This window comes from Pagrus pagrus, assembly GCF_965226575.1.
Source record: "Pagrus pagrus genome assembly, chromosome: 3".
NCBI classification, from domain to species: Eukaryota; Metazoa; Chordata; class Actinopteri; order Spariformes; family Sparidae; genus Pagrus; species Pagrus pagrus.
The window spans coordinates 34,069,360-34,092,092 of record NC_140187.1 but is presented as its reverse complement, the minus strand read 5'-3'; the positions used below and the strand labels follow the sequence as shown (position 1 = coordinate 34,092,092).

At 40.7% G+C, this 22,733-nt stretch overlaps 1 protein-coding gene across 1 annotated transcript; it reads right to left on the bottom strand.

The window, feature by feature from the left end:
* Positions 1-4,750: 4,750 nt before the first annotated feature.
* Positions 4,751-21,388, bottom strand: stk35l (serine/threonine kinase 35, like). Its single transcript, XM_084348429.1, has 4 exons — positions 21,279-21,388; positions 20,325-20,996; positions 18,395-19,143; positions 4,751-8,347 (listed from the first exon to the last, which is right to left on the bottom strand). Exons 2-3 carry the CDS (start codon positions 20,815-20,817, stop codon positions 18,425-18,427), a joined length of 1,212 nt encoding a protein of 403 aa, XP_084204555.1. The 5' UTR covers positions 20,818-20,996; positions 21,279-21,388; the 3' UTR covers positions 4,751-8,347; positions 18,395-18,424.
* Positions 21,389-22,733: the final 1,345 nt, after the last annotated feature.

Sequence of the window (22,733 nt, the reverse complement as noted above, 5' to 3'; positions counted from 1 at the left end):
GGAGTCCCACCGCCACCCCCAACTGTTACATCAGTCACTCTATACACATACTGTGCATTCTCTCATCCATGTATAGTGGAAGTAAAAATAGAAATAATACAAGACAATATGAGACAATAACAGGGCAGATGACGTTAATAAAGAAATAAGTAAAGGAAATAAAACCAGATGAACAATAAAAATTAAATTTAAAATACCTAAATACATTAAATTAAAGCATCAGTACAACAAAAATATATATACAAGTAGATAGTCAAATAAGATCAAAGCAAAAGCAGAGAAGGGGAGATCTAGAGACTGGCAGTAGTAATAAAGCATATCTCCCCTTATTTACAGTGTCCCGGACGGGCGGGGGTAAGTACCTCAGAAAAGGCCAACCATGTTCCCTCAAACAAATTATCACCCCCTTTCATTCGTGCAGTAGGTCTTTCTAAGGGTAAAACTTTAAACGTTTCTTGGTACCATTGTGTGACAGTTGGAGGTTTGTCACTTATCCACTGCTTTAAAATACATCTCCTAGCCAGAAGCAGAAGTTTGTCACAAAGTTTAAAATCTTTTCTACTCAGTGATAATGTTTTTGAAGGCAAGCTTAATATGAAGAGGCCAGAATCCTTTGTAACTTTAAGTGAGAAAATGTTTCTCAATTCCTGTGCTACATTGCTCCAAAACCTTGCAGTCAAACGACACTCCCAGAAGCAGTGAATGTATGTCCCAACAGACAATTAACATTTGATGCAGGGGGGAGAGGTCTGGTTACCCATCTTGTTAAGAATGAATGGTGTTATGTCGGATCTATGGAGTATCTTATATTGGGTTTCTCTCATTCGGTTGCAAATAAATGTGGTTTTGGTACTATTGCTTCATGCCAGTCATCTTCGACATTCCGCTTTTCTAATACTATGAAATGAAAAAAGCATCCAGACTGGGACACTGATGATGTTGATGAGGGTCTGTAAACTCTGCCCGTAGACAGGGCCCCGTATTCATGCCATGTCCTGTCTTGTCATGCATGGGGATGTATTACCAACCAGACACAGCATGTAACTGCCATAAGAAGCCCATGTTTAAATTGTCGGTTTGTTGTATCATTTGAATAAATGTACATTAGTTTTGCTCTAAATATCTTTAAACTTAACAACCTCTACTGTTAAATATAAGTTGAGGTCCCAGAGTTTCTAAAGATACCAAATATGTCAGGTTGAATTTGGGGTAAATGTGTCCAAAATCAAAAAGAAATTACTTTTAATGTAATGTTACAAGTATAACCATAAAAACACGTTTTCTCAAACATGGGTTTGAATATTCCCCTAAATGAAGAGCTGGAACAATCAAATACAGGATATATATGAGATACAAAGGCAAACAGGGTGGAATAAGCTGACTCAAACAATCTTAAAGCACCACACTCTGAAAATCTTGTGTTTGCTGACATCTGGTGGTTTATCTTCTCACCTTGTTTCAGTGATGTGCAGGTGGACTCTGGTTTGTCCAGAAGATTGAATTTCAGTGGATGATTATAAAACCTCTTTATTGTGTTTAGGTTTAATTAAAATGATTTTGCAGCGTCCAAAGCCCACCCAGTGTCACCCACCCAAGCCCACCCACACCAACATTCCCAGAAACAATAGTAAATCCGGTTGCTTTGAATTGATTTACTTTACAATGTCTTTTTTATGTTTGTTTTATAGTTTTCAGTTAACTGATATTTGCGTGCTGAGAGCTCAGACCACAGTCAATTAATGTCTTGTAGTACAGATATTCCATCACCTGGTGGCACTGTTGAATATGATATGACATCAACAGTTTTCTGAACTTTAACATGTCAACAACAACAGCAGCTGTCCTCTGCACTGAAACATTCAGGGAGCAGTTGAAGAAAAGATTGTTTAGCTATTTTGCAGTTTCACTGAAAGACATAAATTAAAATTGCAATATTAAAGTGATTTCATTTTGTCATACTGATCAGATATCACAGGACTGAGCAGACAGACTCTGTTGGACACGTCATCTGTCTGTTGACATTCACTACTGTCACAGGTTAAGGTGTTCAAATTGATATTTATTATTTTATGTATGGGTAATTTAAAGGTATCTCCAGAATCTGTCCAAAAAGAGGTCAAATTTATACTAGAAGATAGACTGATTATCAGCCTGGCTGACAGCAGATATTCAGCATTTTTAGATTATCAGTACCAGCGTTCTTTTGTGTGTGTGTGTGTGTGTGTGTGTGTGTCTTATTACTGATCCAATAAATTGACTTTGAAAAAAGCACTACTTTGGCTCTGATGCAGCATTCTTTCTCTGCCCACCTCTCTGTGTTCTCACTCAATGTCCTGCCCACACCACTATCTGATTGGTTACAGGGCACACGTAATAGCCAATCAGCACTGAATAATCTGAAGTTGCAAAGTGACTGGAGAAGGAAGTATAAAGTAGCAGAAAATGGTAATATCCAAGTAAATATCAGAGTTGTACTTAAGTACAGTACTTTGTAAAATGTAGTTACATTCCATTACTGGTTATTCCAAATTTTGACACTAAGGTTTTTATTTTTACCCTTGAAGAATACTATATCATCAGAATACCTATTAAATAATTTGATCAATGTTGATGTTGATCAATGACACTTTGTTCTAATGTTTTTTGTAGTCATGTATGGAATGTACTAATGCTGATATCTCTACAGCTACATTCAAACACAGACAGTGACACCACAGTTCTTATCAGCACTGATTGATTGGCTACTTTGAGATCAGTGGCTGATAGATGTCTTGAGACGTCTGTGCTCAGTTTGATCTCAGTTGAATAGTCTTTGGTGAAAATATGATAATCCACTCCAGTTCAACTACTTGATGATTAACTCGAGACCTGTTAATGACTGGGTGGGGGGTGATTTAGCTGACTAACACTGTGCAATAGAAACTGGTGTGTCTATTGGACAGTATTTATACATTTTGCTGTATAAAGTACATCTAAATTCAATATATTAAAACAGTCACAGCGCTTCGGTTTGAGCATAATGCCAGCGCAAGCTATCAGTCTCTGGTTCAACAGTCCAGTGACGTTTGTGCTGACCTCTACTGAGTGGCTGCAGAAAGCCTCAGTCTACAGAGGTAGTGAAGGGACAATTAACAGGGACAACTGGAGGGAAGTGGACAGTTGTTGCTTTCTGGTGTTACAGGCCTATGGGACACACTACACAGTGTTACACATCAACAACATGACATCTGCACTGCAGATTCACAAACAGAGGGATCCTGCACTCTCTTGCATGCTTACTGCCTGACAATGTTTGACATTCCAGCTGGACATCCTTTGAGGCCTGGGAAAGTCTGAGGGGGAATGAGTGCTCCATTGTTGCTGGTTAATTACACAGAGCTCGGCTTGTCGACTCCAGATCCTAAAGAATGACCAGTCAAAGCTCACAGTCAAGCTGCAGAGAACATGATGCTTGAATAACTGTGGGACATATATACTGTATATACACTTTGTCATTATTGAGTGTAGATTGATGAGGGGGAAAAATGTATTTAAATGATTTTAACATTAAGCTGCAACATAACAAAAATGTGAAAAAAGTGAAGGGCTCTGAATACGTTCTGAATGCACTGTAGTTCAGGATTAAACAGTGTGGATGCCAACATAGATAGATATTATGAGTTTAATTAATTATTCTATTTCATCATTCTGTTTATAAATGATCAGTGATGGAATGTAATTAAGTACATTTACCCAAGTATGTATTTAACTACAATTTGAGATACTTGTACTTTACTTTAATATTTCCATTTTCTGCTACTCTATTATATTTCCAGTCCACAACTTGAAGGCAAATATTGTGCTTCTACACCATGATATGTATTTATTTAATTTAGTTTCCAGTTTCTTTGCAGATTACACGTTGCATTAGATCCAAAGTAGTGCATTTTTAAATTATGAATATTTTAGCGGAAATAGCATAAAAAACACCCACCCCAACACTGTAAATGATGAATTAGTAATTCAATTTTTTCCGGGTATGTCGAATTTGAGTGTGGTTTAAGATGAGTTAATGAGGCAATTAAAATCGTTTTAGTTTAGGGAGAAACTTGAATTCAGAAGGTGTACTGTTATTTTCTGTTTAATAAGGTGAGTTTATGTCAGAGTATTTAATTTCTTTATTCCACCAACAGCTGGTATATGTCTCCCATCTGAAACCATCAGACAACCACCTCTTGAGGAGACAGGGTAGGCTGGGGCTAGCTGTATAACATGCTAACTTCAGTGAATATCTCTGCAACACAGAACAGACTTCTTTGTCAGCACTGCTGTTTCTTCACATTCTGTTGATAACGTTAGTTCATTTTTTTAAAGTTTTAAACTAAAATTCTGGCCTTATCTTACACATGGCTCCTGTAAAATATTAAATAACTTTGCTGGGCTGGCACGATTGGTCAGTCACAATGATGTTCCAGGAATAACGCCTACATGGCGAGAGCCTACAGGCACCTTGATTTTATATTCCAGCTTTACTTGCCTGTAAGGCAGCCGGAAGTCAAGTTGTTATAAACAAGAGTCAGTAAATATGCCAAGTCTTCCTGTCAGTCTTTCCCCATTTGGCCAGATCATGTGGGCAAAGGGTGAGACAGGCACACCCAGCTAGCTGTCACGGAAACATGCTTGTCATTCGCAATCTACCTTTATTAAATTACCTCCCACGTCTCCTACACATTTCAATCATTGTCATAGAAATGTTAAACATTGACAGAGATTCGAGGTATTTCCAACCTTTATTGAAACAGAGCCCTGATATGTACAAATTCAGCAGAAAGAACAAAAAGAAAAAGAAAAACGTGTTTTCATTCAAGCATGTGGTTTTAGTAACATGTACAACCAAGGACAATAAATTCTGTTGAAATAAAGGGTGAAATCATCTGAACACAACAAGGTCCAGCTGTATAGTACAGTTCCTGTCAGGATGAGAAGTATAGGACTAAAACAAAACCAGCCAGGCCTGGACTGTTCCACAGTATATCCAGGGAGGCAGAGTTGCATAGAGAAGAGTGCTGCATGTAAAACAAAGTCATTAGTCAAACACAAGGCCCTGCACAAATTTACAGGTACATTATTCCCACACCAAAGGAAATCATCCAGAGGCAGCTACATGGGCATGGAGAATAGTTCAAGGGTTTGCTAAAATCTCTTGACATTTAGTACATTCCTCTAATATAAAGTAAAACAAAAATTATTCCTCAGAAATCAGAGTAAAATTTTAAAATAAAACGTTGATCATCTCAAGCTTGGCTCTTCCATTAGCTTGTCTCCAGTTCAACATTATCATTTCTACCATCACAATCAAATATTCATTCATTAGTGAAACAAAGGTAAGCAACTGAGGTACGTTTTTCACAGAAGTTCAAAACATTAACCAAAGTACACTGCGGTCTGTGTTGAGCTAAAGGTGTGTAAACATCTGTATCAAAGTAAACCCATTTCCCACAATGCATTGGTACAAACAGAGAAACAGTGGCTGACAGAAATCAAAAGCTGTGTCATTTATTCCAAACCCATGTGATGCATTTACAATCCAAGGAAAACTGCACACAACCAGCACACTCATGACATTAAATAAAAAGATGTTTTGTCTCTAAATGAGGAATGTGTTGGTTGGAAAAATTTAACAATGGCTCAGTAAAGAAAAGGTGAAAATGTGCAGAAACACGAGGTAGTACAATTAAAAAGAATGAGGATTCTCTTAATCATCCAGGGTTCTAGTTCAAGTCAACATAAAACAGACTTTGGTTTAAGGGCAAACTTATCAGCACAGATACAATATTCTGCTGTGGTTCACTGCACTAATGTTCTGGAAATGCCTCTAAACTCATTAGTTTTTTACATTCCACTTTTGATCGCAGGCACAATTATACCTCAAAAAGGCCTGTGACGGATTTTTTTACATTAGAGTGATTAATTTAACAAGAAATAAATTTCAAACATTATGAAATATCTGCAGCCTTGCACCTTTAACATGGATGAAACATGTTCCTTAGGTTATCTTTAAAAACATGATTTTCCTCAGCAAATACATGGTCCACGGTAAAAAGCAAAATACTGATTCATGTCTTATTCCAAATTATCACATGTGAATTTGGGGAAACTAAATCCTCAAGACCATATACCCTGGATAATGAATTTGCCAAATGTTAATGTGCCAAATCAAAGAAAAATATAGCAGCTGATCTGGAGCCAAATTTTACCTGACAATCAATTTCAAGGCACCATAGGTATAAAGGAATTGATTACACTGGAACTCAAAGTGTCAATGAAGTCAAATTTAACTGACAGGCTGACAAATTCTAGCGAAGGCAAAGAAGTGGGGTGAAATAATGTGAAAAACTTGCATGTCTCCAGAAATACCATATTATTAAAAATAACATACACTCTGTCAAGTGTGCCTATTGGGACATTCTTTTCAACAACGAACCAATAACAGACATGTTATCACATTTCTGTTTGTGACCAAAAAGGGGGGGAACAAATAACAATTAAAAACATAAAAATCAGCTCCTGAACTATTTTGTTACATTTGACCTGGACTTTCCTAGCAACAATTATATCAAACATGTCCATTAGAAACGCAAATAACTGAAATTGCTCAACCAGTGAATCTTGAGTGAAACCTGATCTGCTAACTACATTTCACTGAGGATGTACTGTGTACCTGTGCACCAAATAGAGGGACCATTTGCAACACTGATGCTGAACTGTGAAACATGGCAGAGTGAAGTAGTTAAAGGGGCTGTTTGTAGTCATTTACATGTCTTACTCAGTTTTTTATTGGACATATGTGAGCAGATTGTAATGTGACGTGAAGAGTGAGACCTTTCTCGTCTCTCTCTGTTGTCTTTACAACCCTGTGGACGATTTTTTGAAGTTGTTTAATGCTGCTGGACTGTGGATCTCTTTGTGAAGGACTCGGAGCGGATTTTCTGAAACAGTCCAAAGGATGTGACTTAATATTACGTTCTTGAATGTCTCCTCTCGGGGCCTCTCTCCACTACACTAACAGATAACAACAGTAGCTAACGTTAGTTTGAAAATAGAGTCTGCTAACATAAACCAACACCAGCTTCCAGCACAACACAACCGAAGATCAACAGAGCCTCTTTAAGTGTGTTGACAATACCAAATAGTTTCATAACATGGCTGTGGAAGACAGTAAAACTGCTATAGGACAGTAAAATTAGGAGAAGAAAAAACCAGGCTAAACATGTCTACAGTTATCCAGGGGGCGGGGTTACTACTGTGAGACTATAGAAATTTGACACCGATTACAAATTCTGTTCTATTGTTTTATACTAGGTAACTATCACTTTAAGCTTTGGATGCATCAGGAGATTGCAGGCATTGCTGTAAATCTGTGAGCATGACTACCATACTGAGTTTACAGGAATCTTGGATTTTTACAACCATTTCATTCACTGATAAGCTACAACTGTCTCAACTGTATTCCAGGAAAACTGACTGTATCATGATATATATTGATATCGCAATATAAAATGACATATACCATGACAATGGATTTTACACACATGACAAACTCCTAATAACTAGCCAAGACTCACTTGTAGCGTACCTCAGTGTAAACCAACAGATGTCTGGAGAAATTTAACCCCAACAACAGAAAAGGGTGATGACACCGTTTTCTGTCAAATCTCACTGGGGCAACGTAAGTTTTCTAGATCAATGTTGATCAAAAATAAAATAAGAGGAAATACACCAGAGCAAGACAGGTTAGCATGTGACATACAATCCTAACGGTCAGTCAAGTAAACATCTGACACAAGACCAGACTTAATTGAAGTTTTCAACAAAATAACAGAAGCTCTACTACATGAAGTGAGAGGTTCAGTAGCAGTATGATCTGATGTCACAGTGTTTTTATTAAATATTATCAAAGTGGCAGACTTATGGAGACAATCACCCCAGTGAACACACAAACAGTGTCTAACACTGCAGCTTAGCTTAAATTTAGTCAAATCACTGCAATGTCCTGGGCACAGTCACCGTCATGTTTTCTGATGGGAATTTCTCCAGACCTCTATTCTTTGATGGAGGCGTGGCTACATCAAGCTTCCCACTAAGCAGCAAACTAATGTCATGTTTCTTGCTTAATAGTAATATCCAAGGCAAGACAAACATTCTCAGAATTGGCAGACAACTCCGCTGTAAACAAGTTTAAAGAAAACAAAATTTTTCCATTTCAGCATCAAACTTCAGGAGCATTTCTTCTCCCTCATCTTCACAGTCTTCAGTGTAAAATATGCAGACCTTCACTGATGTGGCATCTCCAGGTAGAAACACAAGTCTGCAGAGAAACATAAGATGAGAAAAGATGAGATTTTACAGTTTGTCTCAATATGAAGGACATTTGATGGAGCGAAACAAGCTTGGGGCTGGAGTGCTGGAGATTTGTAGAAGAAATGTTAATTAGAAGAGAAAGATCTTCATTGACTGATTTTTTCTGCCTAAACAAGCAGGGCTGTACAGTGTGACATATATGTCGCACGTGCTACATCAAAACATGCCTGTGCTAAGAATTAATCTGCCGTGTAGCATGGTTGCTATGGGCAGATTTAGCCACAAAAAAAAATTTTGTTCGGAATCTTGTTTGAAAAAGAAAAAAATCCTTCTGTGTAGAACCAAAGTAGAACGATGGTACTACAACTATCCTTCCTGGTAGTTGTAGTCAACTGTGGTCAATGATTAATGTTATGTCTTGTATATTGAACGCCAATTCCCACAATTATCTGACTCCAGATAATAAAAATCTCTGGAGACACCAGGCAGTTGTTTTTTAGTTTTTAGTGCAGACAGTTGATATTATTTATCTTAATAGTATTTTTATTATTTATTTATTTTTGTGGTTGGTTGAACAGCATTTCAAGAGTGCAATCTGTAAGACCTGGTGTTACATAAATGTCTTATAATAACACATGATAATGATAATATTTTCAAATTTCCAGTCAACTTTTAACATTGATCTAAAAGCCTTATTGGAATCACTCCTTCTAAATTCTACTACTCCATTAATGAATCTGTTACCTATAGGGCCCTGCCATCAGTCAATGGTCAGGGTCAGGCCCTGACACAAAAAAACACGCTTGGGCACCGGTGGGCCGCTGGTGGGCCACCCTACCACCGGGCTTAACAAGTTTTCTGGGGGAAACCCTGACATGAAGAGATTTTTCCAACCTGTCCACGTTGAGAACACGAAACGACCTAAAGAGACCCCAGGTGACGGGCATTTTTAGGGTGTGCTACAACTCTCTGGTCCTGTGCTAAAAAACTGTCAGCCTCTGTAGCACTAGTGCTATGTGCTGAAAAAGTTAACGTACAGTACGTCTTTGTTTGACTGAATAAACAAACTGACCTTAAAGGACAACACAATTTATACTGTTTTACTTTTATATGTGGCGGACCCTGCCACCTTTCTAGCTTCAAACAGTGTTCTGGGATTTTCCTCTGAGAACAGCTTGTTTTTTTACTTATGGGAAAGATGCATATCTTCTGAGTATGCATTATTACCTCATTAATATAAAAAATCTGAGTTTGAATTTCTTCTCCGAAAATACATAATGCCCCTTTAAAGTTTCTGGGTTACTGCAGTGGATGTAACCCAGATGTGTTGTCTGAATACCTAACTGTCATCTGTAAATAGCTTGTGTCAATAAGAAACAAGCTGGACGTGCTGGGCATATCGAATCATCTGTGGGCATTGTCTCAACTGTTTTGATAAAACAACTTTTTTTTAAAAAACATTCTCTTGTTTTAGTTTCTCAGTTGCAAAGACTTGCTGCCTTCCTGTCTGACACGATATTAACCTGAATCTCTTTTGGTTTAGAGTGTGGACAAAACAAGCAATTTGATAAAATCACTTTGGGCTTGAGGAAATTTTGATGTACGTCTTTGGAGATTTCAAAAGACCCAGACTTTGCATTGTTTCTTGTGGAGTTTGATGAATAAAAAAAAGCCAAAAACATTCCTTTATTCTACAAATCAATGAATCCTACAACAAACGAAATAGTGATCACAACACTAACTCCAGATAGTGACCTCAGGGTGACTATCTGACTCAAAGATAGTAATAGAATATATTCCAGAGAAACTCTGGACTGTCAGGAATATCTTCATCTGGGTCCATTCACCTTGTCTCGTGTGCGTTAGTAACAGTATGTGCTACTGTTTGTATTGCTTGTTAGCTTATTAAAGTAAATTAATCAACACTACACTATCACGGAGAAGCAAAAATTCCAGTCTTGCACAAGAGATCCTTCATAATATAATGGACAAATTGCCATGATTGTCATTGTTCAAGGATAAAAAGGATAACCCCTTTGAGTTTAGTGATCCTATGGTCTTTTCCTGTCACACCATCCACCCAACAAAGTTAGCATTGTTAGCTTCTCTGCTGGTCAGGCTTAAGGCACTTTTACACAGCCTGTTCAAGGCAGTGGAGGTCCTTACCTTCTGAGATCAACCGCCATATAAATTGTTGTTATTGCCATTTTAAGTTATGTTATTGTCTAGAAAGTGCTGCTTGTATGTTATATGTCACACTAGACGCAGACTCTATGTCACAACCATCTTGTAAGAATGTCAGCATGCCATCACACACTGGGTCAGTGCTTGTGCATTCTTTAGTTTAGTGCAAAATAGCAAAGTCGGCAAAATGGTGGACCTTTGTAGCAGCAGTATCGCGGGATCTCTATGTGAGAGAGGGAAGCCATGGAGAGTGGAGCCTTTATTAGCTGTAAGTGGTGCTTTACATATTTTTTATTTGTTTGATATCTAAAGCTCAGACACTACGGTGTAGTGCTGCTCCCCTGACAGATCTTTATTTGCTAGCAGAACATCTGTCAGCAGTGCCGTTATAAACAAACTGTGTTTTCCTTGAGGAGACACTGAAAACCCTCTGGAGGATTTCTCCCAACAGCCAGCTGCTTTACACAGCCTGAAAAACGTGTGTGGCATAGAGGCAGCTGGAAAGACTTAACAACAATCACCTGATCTGAAACACTGAGTGTTCCTGTGCAGCATTGAGGATGAGAAATTTGCAGCAGCCTATAAACACAGAGATGTGCTGAGTCGATGCAGCAATGGCACACTGCTGCAGCAAACTGTCAGACTCTTTTACAGCAAGGCCCACTGCAGAGTGCCCTCCCACACACCCACACACCCCCACACACATCCACACACACACACACCCACACACAAACTGACAGTCTCATCTGCTGTATGTATAAATACATAACCTCAAAACAGCAGCAGACATACAAACATCTCATAGGATACGCCAAAATAAAAAAGTCTGGCTGGTAAATGAATGAATATGGATAACTGCAAACTGGCAACAGTGAAGTGAAGCTGACGTAAAAAAAGGAGTAAAGACATTAACTGAGCGTGCCCTAAGAAAAGCCTTAGATGTGGTGGGACAGACCATCGGGAGGTTTTCACTGGGGTCACAGGCCTGCTGTCAATCAACATGACAGGCCAGCTGACTCCAGGGCCACAAACGCTTCAAAGATGTCCTGCGCTCGGCCTCCCATCAACACAGCTAATACTCTATGTCTGAGAGCATGTCAGTCTGTAAATCGCTGTGTTGATGATCATCATGAGCCATTGTGCAGCGGTGAGGAGCCAGAGCCTCTGGTGAACCCTGCAGCATAAACAATCCTTTGTTAAATATGACCTGCAGCACCGTGTGAGGGGTTTGGTGTTTTTTCTGAGTTGTGCTGACGCTTGGCCCGTCAGATACAGTTTGTGCCAACATACTCTGTTACATAACTGTCATAACAGAAGTTCAGGCAGGGATTTAAGAGCTTCATCCTGCAGCCCTCAGATACATGTTTGATGTCCCCTGCTGACTTGTCAATTTTACGTAGCATGGGAATTTTGCTGACGGATTCAGGTAGTAACTTGATCCAATTAGGTGCCCCATTCACACTACCTTTCATGGCCCAACTACTGCGCCATTATTCCACCATGTCATCTGTATGAAAAGGGCTAGTGATGGTCCTGGTTCAAAACTATAAAGATTCATCAGCTTTAATTGTTGATATATGAAGGAACGATGAAATGGGAGAATAGGCATGAAAATTTAGAGAGAAGAAATACTACTCCGTTAGAGATTTTAACACACTCACACACTACAAATATCTAGTTTAGTGTGTGGTGAACATGCAGGGAGCTGATCGGGGGATGGGGGAGAGGATGAATGGGATGTGGGGGGCTGGGTTCAACAGCCTGACAAGGCAGAAAGCAGAGCAAGAGAGACAAACACAATATGCACTCCTTCCCATCCCCCTGCAAGAACAGGCAAATGGCGTAACAGCAAACAAAGGCAAAAGGTATGATATTAAAGCCCTTTTCACACAGAGATTTCGCATTATCGCCGCAAAGAAGGCTCGCCTTTAGGCTGCCTTTGTTCAGACTAGCTCCATTCACACTGCTCTTTCAATGCGGGAATCATGCGTTGATTCTCTGCATCGCCATCTATGTGAAAGTTTCAGATGCGGAGAGGGGGGACAGTTCCTGCGGCCCTGATGCACCTCCAAGGCCGCTGTCTCGACTCCAAGGCTAGACAGTCTTTGTGAATGGAAAAGCCGGAGGCGCAGATCAGGGGCGGTCAGTCTGATGGTGTTCACAGTCTGACAACTAAACAGATCCTTCACTCATCAAATAAAAGAAAAATGACCTGAGACTTCAGTGAACTTTCCCCCAGATGTAATTTAGAGCGAAAAACGCAACTTTGTCGCTTTCTGGGATGCATGATGGGTCAGGATCTCAGTCACAACACATTATAACTGCATCCATATGATTATAAACAGTTAGCTGATACATGTTTAGATTAACAGGTGGTTAACGGGGAAAACATGTAAAAAAAACAAAAGCAAAACACAGATCTCAACGTCAAGATGTGTACCGCCACGGCTCTTTTGGATCGCAGCACCACTGCGCTGTATGAAATGGCACACTGGAGCGGCTTTACACTGGAGCTGCTTGGTTCAGTGTGAGCAAACAAAGGTGGAGAAATGGTGAGCTTCTGCTGCAATGCAATGCAATGCAAAGTCTGTGTGAAAAGGGCTACTGCTTAAAGCTGCTCCAGTGTGTCATTTCATACAGCATGCCAAAACAGGCGTGATGGCACACATAATGATATGGACATCCATGTGTTTTTTTATAATGTCGCTGTGGAAAGTGACAGTTACATTTTTTGCTCTAAATGACATTGCATAAACACCATCAGTAGATAGTGGACCCTGTCTGGCTGTCACTCGTGAGGAGGATGCTGTTCTCTGAAGGAAAGTTCACTGAAGACTAGGGGTGCAACGGATCAAAAAACTCACGGCTCGGATCGTTTCTCGGATCAGCAAAAAAAAAAAAAAAAAGACAAGACAAATAAACATAACTTTGTCTTTCGTTTATTATGTAAAACACTTGTTAAATTAAAATATATAAAATCAACTTAAAGTGCACAAGGCACAATATCTTCTTTTTAACATAATTAATGAAAAACAACTTAAAGTGCAATATAAAAAGGCTATAAACACACTGATAGCGTTTGTGATGGCTTTAGCCCGGTCGGATTGTACAGCAAAGGGCTGCTTAAATGCCGGCGGTGATAAGCCTTTGTTTTCACTCCTGTCAGTGAAACACCGGGGTGATGTCGCTTCAAATGCGTGGCCATGCTTGATGTGTTTCCACTAGGGGTGTCACGATTCTCCAAATCCTCGATTTGATTCAATTTTCGATTCTAAGGTCACGGTTCGGTTCGATTCGATTCGATTCTCGATTTTTACATTTATTTTTTTAAAGCACACTTTCATGCAATATAATATCTGACCTTTGTTAGCAATGTACCACACTACATTGTCAAATTTAAAACATTTATTAACAACATAATATAACAATAACTTATAATAACTTATAATAACCCCGAAGGTAAACATAAACTTTGGCCATGGAGGAAATCATCTCCCCTGTGCTTCCCGACCACGGTCTGGGAGCCGAACAGGAATGGTGTAACACCATGCTATCGTTTGACTGGCTGTAGCTAATAGCTGCTGGCTCAGCTAGTGGCTAAGTTAGAGGAGGTTGACTCGCAGCACTTCAACACGTGTGTGTATTTTCCCCTTGGCAAGCCGACTGGACGTGACATGGGGGAGTGGCAGCATCGACGATTCCATTTTTTAATTCGAAGTTCGATATTGTGAATTAATTTTGATCGATTTCGATCATGACACCATTAGTTTCCACTGTCATATGGCTTTCTTGTGCCACAGTGCCTACACACCGTCACGGTTTTATCCCCAAACCTCTTTCCTTCATCATTATATTTGACAGGGAAGCCAAAAATGTTCCCATTCAGGGGATTTAAATGACGCGGGGCGTTCAAGCTCCTCCGTTCCTCCACTCGCCATGACCACGCTGCACTTAACAAGTGTGTGGATTGAACATGCGCACAACTTTTTTTTTCATAAATCAATCCGCGGATCACGTGTGTGCCGAACCGAAGATACCGATCCGAACGGATCAATGATGATCCGTTGCACCACTACTGAAGACTCAGTTGGGAGGGCTGACCGTCACTGGGATTTTTTTTCCAATACAAGTTGCCAGAGACAGTAATCACAACAACACAATAGTGGAAGGCGACAAAAACGTGGTGAGTTAAAAGTTTTTTGCTCTGAATCGCGTCACATAATCACGTCATTCAACTGTGGGAGCTGCCTGGCTCTGCGGCCGGGGACAGACGCTGTTTTTCCAGGCAGAACTGTGATGAAGAGTCAGTAGGACAGACAGGATGACAGAGGCTTTTCCATCTATGGATGCAGTATTTTTTTCCTCATATAAGATGCCAAAGACACTACCAGTAACCACATTACTGTTGTCTGGTCCTGTAATGTTGCTTTGAGGGTTGAAGTGTGGGACATTTCTCTTTTATTTGATGAGTGAAGGATTGTTTAGTTATCAAACTGTGAACACCATCAGACCGACACACCCCTGTTCCACGCTGCCAGCTTTTCCATTCACACAGACACTGGCTCGCCTCTGCTGCGGCTCTGATACTACCTCTGGACACAGCAACACTGTCCCCCCTCTCTGCTTCTGTAACTTTCACACAGATGATGCATGAATCCCACCTTGAAAAGGTAGTGTGAATGGGGCTTATGTCTTTTACACATATAATCAGAATCAGAAATACTTTATTGATCCACAAGCAGAAATTGGTACGTTATAGTAGTTCCTTCTAGAATAGAAATATCCAACCATAGAGAGGTTTGAATAAAATATAAATAGAGAAGACAATAAGAAATCAGAGTAAGTAGAAATCAAAAAAGACACTGGCAGCTCAGTTCAGGAAAAAGCAGCTAACCATCATAACATGAACTATTAAAACAACAGAAGGAGCCAGTACGCTCGTCTGGCCTCTTTTCAACACAGGCATGAGTGTGCTGATGGATCTGTGGCCCGGGGTCAGGGGGAGGATGGGGCTATGGTTACGTAAGGGTTGTCCTGGTTAGCTCCAGCGCAACAACCGCAGACACACATCTCCAGGCACGATGACTGGCAGTACACGAGCACATTCATCGAGGGCTGTCATTGCAGTTACTAAATATGTGCCCTGGGCAAGACAGCAACCCCACCCTCTGAACCATTCACTTGAACTCACAAGTAAACTTCATGGAACATGTCACAACACCTCATACTGCTAATGCCATTTACTGCACCTGGCTGACAGCCATCAAAGTACAGGCCTGAATGGACCTCAGGGACAAAGACTCTGATATGAATGTGGAGCATTTAAACACCTCACAATTGTCACTTGAGCCATCATAACCTCCCTAGTCCCTGAGACCTAAAAACCACTGCAGGCAACAATATGACACAGTACTTGAACCAACAGCAAAGACTCACAAAAAGACAATTCCTCACAAGGCATGTTGTCTTCTTGACTATGGAACTGAGGGAACATTCATAGGTGACTTGGCTAATATTAGAGTCACTACATGGTTTAGCCTGTCACATATTGTTGTTCTCACAATAAATGAGACAACTAAAGGGTAACTTTCAACCTAAAAAAACAGTGACGTCACTGGTACTCGGAAGAACTACAGGCCATTTCAATTTGGATTTCTAGTCTCCACCTCTTGGTATCCAGTGGGTGTGATAAATCAAAATAATACATATATGGGGGCCAGGGGCACTGCCAGTAGTTTTGGGCCCCATGAAAAGAATATAAAATCTGAAGAATATAAAGAATATAATTGGGCCCCTGTATAGGCCGGCGAAAAAATGTGATGTCGTTTTATATAAAACTATACATTTTAATGATATTTTTGACTATCATTCCCATATTTGTGAAAAGAACAACATGACAGTTACTTGGTTACTGCTCACTGTCTCCCTTGTAGTCCCGCATGCAGGTCTCATTTATCTTCACAACTGTAGACTCTCAGGTGGTGGCATTTAGAGCCCGACCGATATATCAGCTGGCCGATATTAGGCATTTTCCAAACTATCGGTATCGGCATTTAAAATGGCTGATAAATGAATATTTAAAAAATAAAATATAAACGGACAAAACACCCGTCCCTGTTGGCAACACTCGTGTTTAGGACGCCACAAACCCTACAACCAGCTGATCCAGCCAGAGTCGGGCTGAGCGAACCAGTTATCCATGACTGAGATCATCGGTGATGTGTGTTCATGGTAAGTTGGCAACTGTCACGAGAAATACATTACTTGAATAACAATTAAAAGAACATCCCCATCAGTTCTCTTAACTCAAATAAGCATTACAAAATTTGTAACTACCATGTCCAGTTTTGCTGCTGTTACGTGTAAGCCGAGAGTGAAACGGACTTAGCTAGTAATTTTGATGTTCCTCTGTTCTGTTGTGACAATGAAACAAACAAGTTTATTTTTAAACTGCATTATCATATTATTTCAGTGAGGACTCACAAATAACTACAAATAACTAATGTTACGGAAATCTGTTGGATTTTTATATATATAAATAATCGGCCAATATATCGGAATATCGGATTTTTAAATCACCAAATATTTGTATCAGTATCAGCCTTAAAAATACTTTATGGTCGGGCTCTAAAATGTACTGCATTGAAAAAATATAGAGAGCTATTCTGAAACAGATTTATGGATGTTTGGGTGAGAATCTGTTATCATTTGATTGTCAGTTTGGATTTGGTGGTAAGTGGTAAGTTTGGTACAGCTCGCATGATTTAAAAGTTTACATACCTGTTCTGAACGGCCACACTCAAGGTGGGTTGAAGAGACAAGACATCATAATCAGGAATAACTGAACAATTTCAGACAGACAGTCTTTCTAGAAGACATTCATAATGCTGCATTTTACTGCTTTTGGTTGTTGAAATCACTCTACAGCAGCAGGCTCAGCTCGCTTTCCCTTTCCCCATTTCTCTTCTTGCCCACCAATGGCTAACTGTTGGCCTGGTTTGTCAGGGCCTGTAACATCCGTCAAAAGGAAAGCAATAAGATTTTTTTTCCCCATGTCCTGCAGCCCTTTTGAAGATACAGTAGCCCTTTTCACACAGAGTTGCCGCATTATCACCGCAGCAGCGGTTCGCCAATTCTCCGCCATTGTTTGTTCACACAGAGCCAAGCAGCTCCGACGTAAAGACAAACCAGTGTGTAATTCACACAGCAAGTCGGTGCTTCGGCTCCAAAAGAGGCGTGACAGTGCGCGTCATGATGATGCAGCTGTGTGTTTTCTTCTACGTGTTTCCCCAGGTGTCCCCCTATTAATCTAAACATGTACACGCTGACTGTTTATAATCATATGGATGCAGTTTTAATGTGTTGTGATTGAGATCCTGACCCACCATGCATCCTGGAAAGTGACAAAGTTACGTTTTTCTCTCTAAATTACATAATTACATTATCGCCATCAGTAAACAGGACGCTGTCTGACTGTCACTAGCGAGGAGGGAGGCTGTTTTCTGGAGGAAAGTCCACTGAAGTCTCGGTCGGGAGGGCTGACCTTTTTCCACTATGACAAACATTTGGTGAGAGAACACAAGTTGCAGAAATGTGCCGAAGAGTCGGTTGGACAGAGGCTTTTCAACGTATAACTGCAGTATTTTTCCCCCTCATATAAGTTGCCAAAGACACTACCTCCAGAGGTGCAGCGAAATTTCATCCCTCGCCGCATCTGAGACTTTCACACAGAGCAGGATGCAGAGAATTGGCGCAGGATCCCCACACTCAAATGGCAGTGTGAATGGGGCTAGTCATTCAACAAAGCAGCAAAATTAAAATGGTAGGAAAATTCATGGGGTGCTTGTATGAAGATAAAAGGCATACATACCTGTAATCTTGTTGTCCATCTTGTTGAGGGTCATGCAGCACACATAACCTGGTCCATTCTGGCCTGCAGCTCGAAAGCACTAGGCCGGTCCTGAGGGTTGACGGCGAGCATGTCCTGCAGCAGCTTCCTTACTCCGTCAGACATGCATGACCTGCGTTTCTGTGGGATGCTCAGTACCATCTTTGGATTCTCTAGCAGTGCCTCACCAACCGGCACAATGTCTGCTCCTTGTCGCACATATGTACCCAGCAGCTCCCGCTTAGACTCGGCATCAATGAAAGTAATTCTCTCCAGCATGGCCCAAATGATGATGCCGAGGGCAAATATGTCAGCCTTTGCTGTGTAGTGGCCCTCCCACACCTCAGGAGCCATATAGAAGTCTGAGCCGCACGCCGATGACAACCAAAACTTGTTGACATTGACGTTTTTGTTCTTGTCTTCGCCTTCTTTGCCCTCACTGGTATCTCCTAAACCAGCGCAAACTTTACTCAGGCCGAAGTCGGCCACCTTGAGGACTGGAGTCCCTGACTTCTCGGAGATGAGGATGTTGTCAGGTTTGAGGTCTCTGTGCACAATGTGGTTTTCATGCAGAAAAGCGACAGCACTGGTCAGCTGGAGCATGAAGCTGTTGTTGGTTTGCGAGTCGGGCCGCCGGGACAGAATGAACTGATTGAGGTCACCGCCTTCACAGAACTCCATGACAAACCAGAGGTAACAAGGTTCCTCTGGAGGACCGAGCACCCTCTCACCTGCAAGGGGCACACACCAGTCACTCACAGTGATGCAATACTGTAATATACATTACTCAAGGTAGTTACAAGCGCAAAGAAAAAATACATATCTTAGTAAGAACAAAACAATGACGTATGATATGTCACTGATAAAATACACCAGGCCACTAGCTATAGATATGATTTATTGCATTTATTTTGTTGCTATTTCATGTATTGTAGCCTATAAGAAAAACATGAGAATTCAACAGATTTGCAATCGCTAACTATCTCATGGATTCATTCATAATGACCCACTGTAAGACAAGCATGTTTGTTGCTAGAACTACTCCACACATTAATTGAGATGCACTTCAAATCACTATGAACAGATCAAGTACCACGACTAAGGAGGAGCACACAACTGGACACTCCCTGGTGGTTTGGAGTGAAAGTTGAGATCAATCTGTCTTTTTTGACTCATCTCGGAGACAACAAAATCTGCACTACACACAAGGAAAGTACATGAGGGCAGGAGTTAGAAAAAGGCAAAGATTGATGTGGTGGATTTAGCAAAAGTAGAAACAAAGGAATGTGTAAAAATACCTCTGTGACTACAGCAACACAGCAGACTCCATTTTAGTGAGTCCGAGCCTCGGGAGCTCCCTCACAAAACCTACCCATCCCCCAGCACGTCTGTGTCATGGCGACAACAACAATAATTGAAAGGAAATTTCGTCCTGCAAAGCTAACCCTGCAAACTGAACGTGGCCGGCATTCATTTCAGCTACAGGTCAACATCAGACATCAGAAGATCATGACTATACCAAAAACAAACATCCTCCTCCGGGTTAGCTAATCAAATGACCAGTATGATGTAACTGCACACACACACACACACACACACACACACGGAAACTGTTCACTGACCCAATTGAGCAATTATTTGACACAGACCACAGTATAACCACTCACAGTAAACCAGTGCCTAAATCTGAGCAACCATTCTTGTTCTGATAGGAGGTCAAAGCTGCATTGGGAAATCTTGCGGTCTAGTATTAGGTTGGATGCGTCTGACGCCCCGCAAAACCAAATTCTACAACTAGTTTGTGACGTGTTAATAATCGCTTTTCAATTCGGCACCAAACCAAATGGCAGCACTTATATCACTCTTATTAAAAAGTGACTCAAATTAAACAGGTCACGTTAAAGAGCCTCACCTTTCAGTGAAGTCTCCACCAGACGCAGGTACTGTTTGGATCGTTTGTTCCCATGACTCATTTTCTGGGCCATGCCGTTCCTCTGCAGCACACACTCTTCCAGCTGCACGACATTTTGATGCTTCTTCTCCAGACTTGTCAGCGCCCAGAACTCCTGCAGGGCGAGCTCCACGTTTTCCGGCGCGTCGCATCGCAGTTTCTTCACCGCGACTTTGGCACCGGACCTCCGGGCCACAGCTTCGTACACCACTCCGTATGTGCCCCTTCCTACCTCCCGCAGGAGGCTGTAGCGGGGCGCCATGACTCTCTGCTCCAGGTTGTCCTGCTTGGAGAGCCCGGCGTCCCCCTTCATGTCATGGTCTTCTTCCGTGTTTCCCACGCTGAGAGAACGCAGCACATTGGACTCGTCAGCTCGTGCTCCGGTTTGTTGTCTGCGGCGGGCTCGTGCGCTCCTCGTGCGTCTCCGCCAGTTGTCACCCCCAACGGTATCCATACGTGTCTGTGAATCCGTCACGGTTCAAACTTTAAATGGATATATGTCCACATGTTGACAATATTACGTCCACGCGATTCCCCACACTCGTGAATCGAGAATACAGGGAAGAAAGTGGCTTGGTAATGTAGGTTGAAAAGGGGAGGAGGGTAAACGGAGAGAAAGATGAGTTCATGTACCTACAATATGGAAGACAATTTCCGGTCAAGACCCTCAAAATAAAACCTGTAACGTTGAATGAGTTTCCTTTTTGGTCATGTTAAACTGTACAGAGAACAAAACGACAACTACTGATTCCTTCGTTAATGTCGTGCAACAGAATCAGTTTTATTATAGGGACAGGTAAATAAAAACAAAGATCGATGAGCCACAACATACAACGTCTGTACAAGTGTTTCTGTAAATTGTAGCGTTAAACAATACAAATGGCGCAAAGAAATCCACAGTTTTACAAAGCTCACCTTCTATTTCGCCATATTTTAAGTACGATGTTTCTGTCTGCTCAGTATCAACACGGCTTTATCCTAATTATTTCAATTCAGTTATTTAATTTCTTAAAGAAAAATATCGGAGCTTCCGGCCTTCTTCGGTCTCCATGTGGCTGCTTGACTGCACTCCAGAGACCCGCGGTTATCGAGTTCAGATGTACCATTTTGAAAGAACACGGGGTACCGAAATACATTGGGAAAAGAACCTGGCTATTTCGGTGTCAGTGAACATAGCTTGATTTGTAACCACTATCTTAACTAAATAAATGTAACGTCTACATTTTTTGAAACTTACACAAATGCCTTATTTCAACGTCGTCAGAGGCAAATGATAGCATTGACGTCACACATAACTGCCTATCAATTTTGACGTGAAATAAATGTAATTAGCGGCCTTTTAAATATTTCTAATATGTTTCTGATATAATATGGTAAATACTCAATTCAGTGACAGTGAAAATGTATATGTCGTTTGCGACTGTTTTACAAGACTTTGTTCACAATTACTCCCCCGCCAGTTAGCCGGTATGGTTTCTTCCTTCCAGCTCCTGGTCCAGCATGGTAGTTCACGTGCACGCGTCCTTAACCAACGACGGCACGTGTTTGAGCACGCTGCCCGGAGAGGCGTGGACACGTCCATAAAGCACACAAACTCGCCAAGTTGATTGAAAAATAACCAAACAAAATGTAGTTCGTTCTAGTATGAAACATCATTTAAGTAGTTAATACAATCCCTTTCATACAGGAAGTTTTAAACCACAGAGTAATCTTCTTGTTAAAGTAGTTTTTAAAATGTGTATTTTTACTGTTAACAACTGAAAATCACGCCAACAACTGTTACTTACTGTTAAATCCTTTAATTTCCAGGCAGCCTATTGGTCAACTAAAGATGTAAATGCTTTTATTCAGATGTTTTCTGTGACTGAAATTGTATCTGTCCACTCTAGTGGATGTAATGCACCAAGGGGTAAATTATCTCCATTGGATCTATATTTAGATAAAATCTGAAGACTATTATACTGTTCAATAAAGCTATTCAAGTTTAAATTATATCATAATTCTTAAATATACAAAATAGACAGAATCTAATGGTCAGATTACCCCTTGGCACATATCCACTGGAGTGGCCAGATACACTGCCTGGCCAAAAGAAAAGTCACAACCTGGATTTAACTAAGCAAATGGGTAAGAGCCCCCCATTGTTTCAACTGGCAACAAGTTATTTATCCCTAACTGATGGAGTGAGTAGCTTCTCATTTCTTAAACAACCATGTAAGAAGACATATCCTGTGGTTGTGGGAAAGATGTTACTCTGTTTCAGAAGGGTCAAATTATTGGCCTGCATCAAGCAAAGAAAACAACAAAGGAGATTGCTTTAAACTACTAAAATTGGATTAAGAACTGACCAACGCATTATTAAAACCTGGA

Coding starts and splice junctions, on each gene's coding strand:
- stk35l (XM_084348429.1), bottom strand. CDS start 20,817: ATGGATACCGTTGGGGGTGACAACTGGCGGAGACGCACGAGGAGCGCA. Junction 19,144..20,324: donor GGTGGAGACTTCACTGAAAG/GTGAGGCTCTTT, acceptor TGCCCCTTGCAG/GTGAGAGGGTGCTCGGTCCT.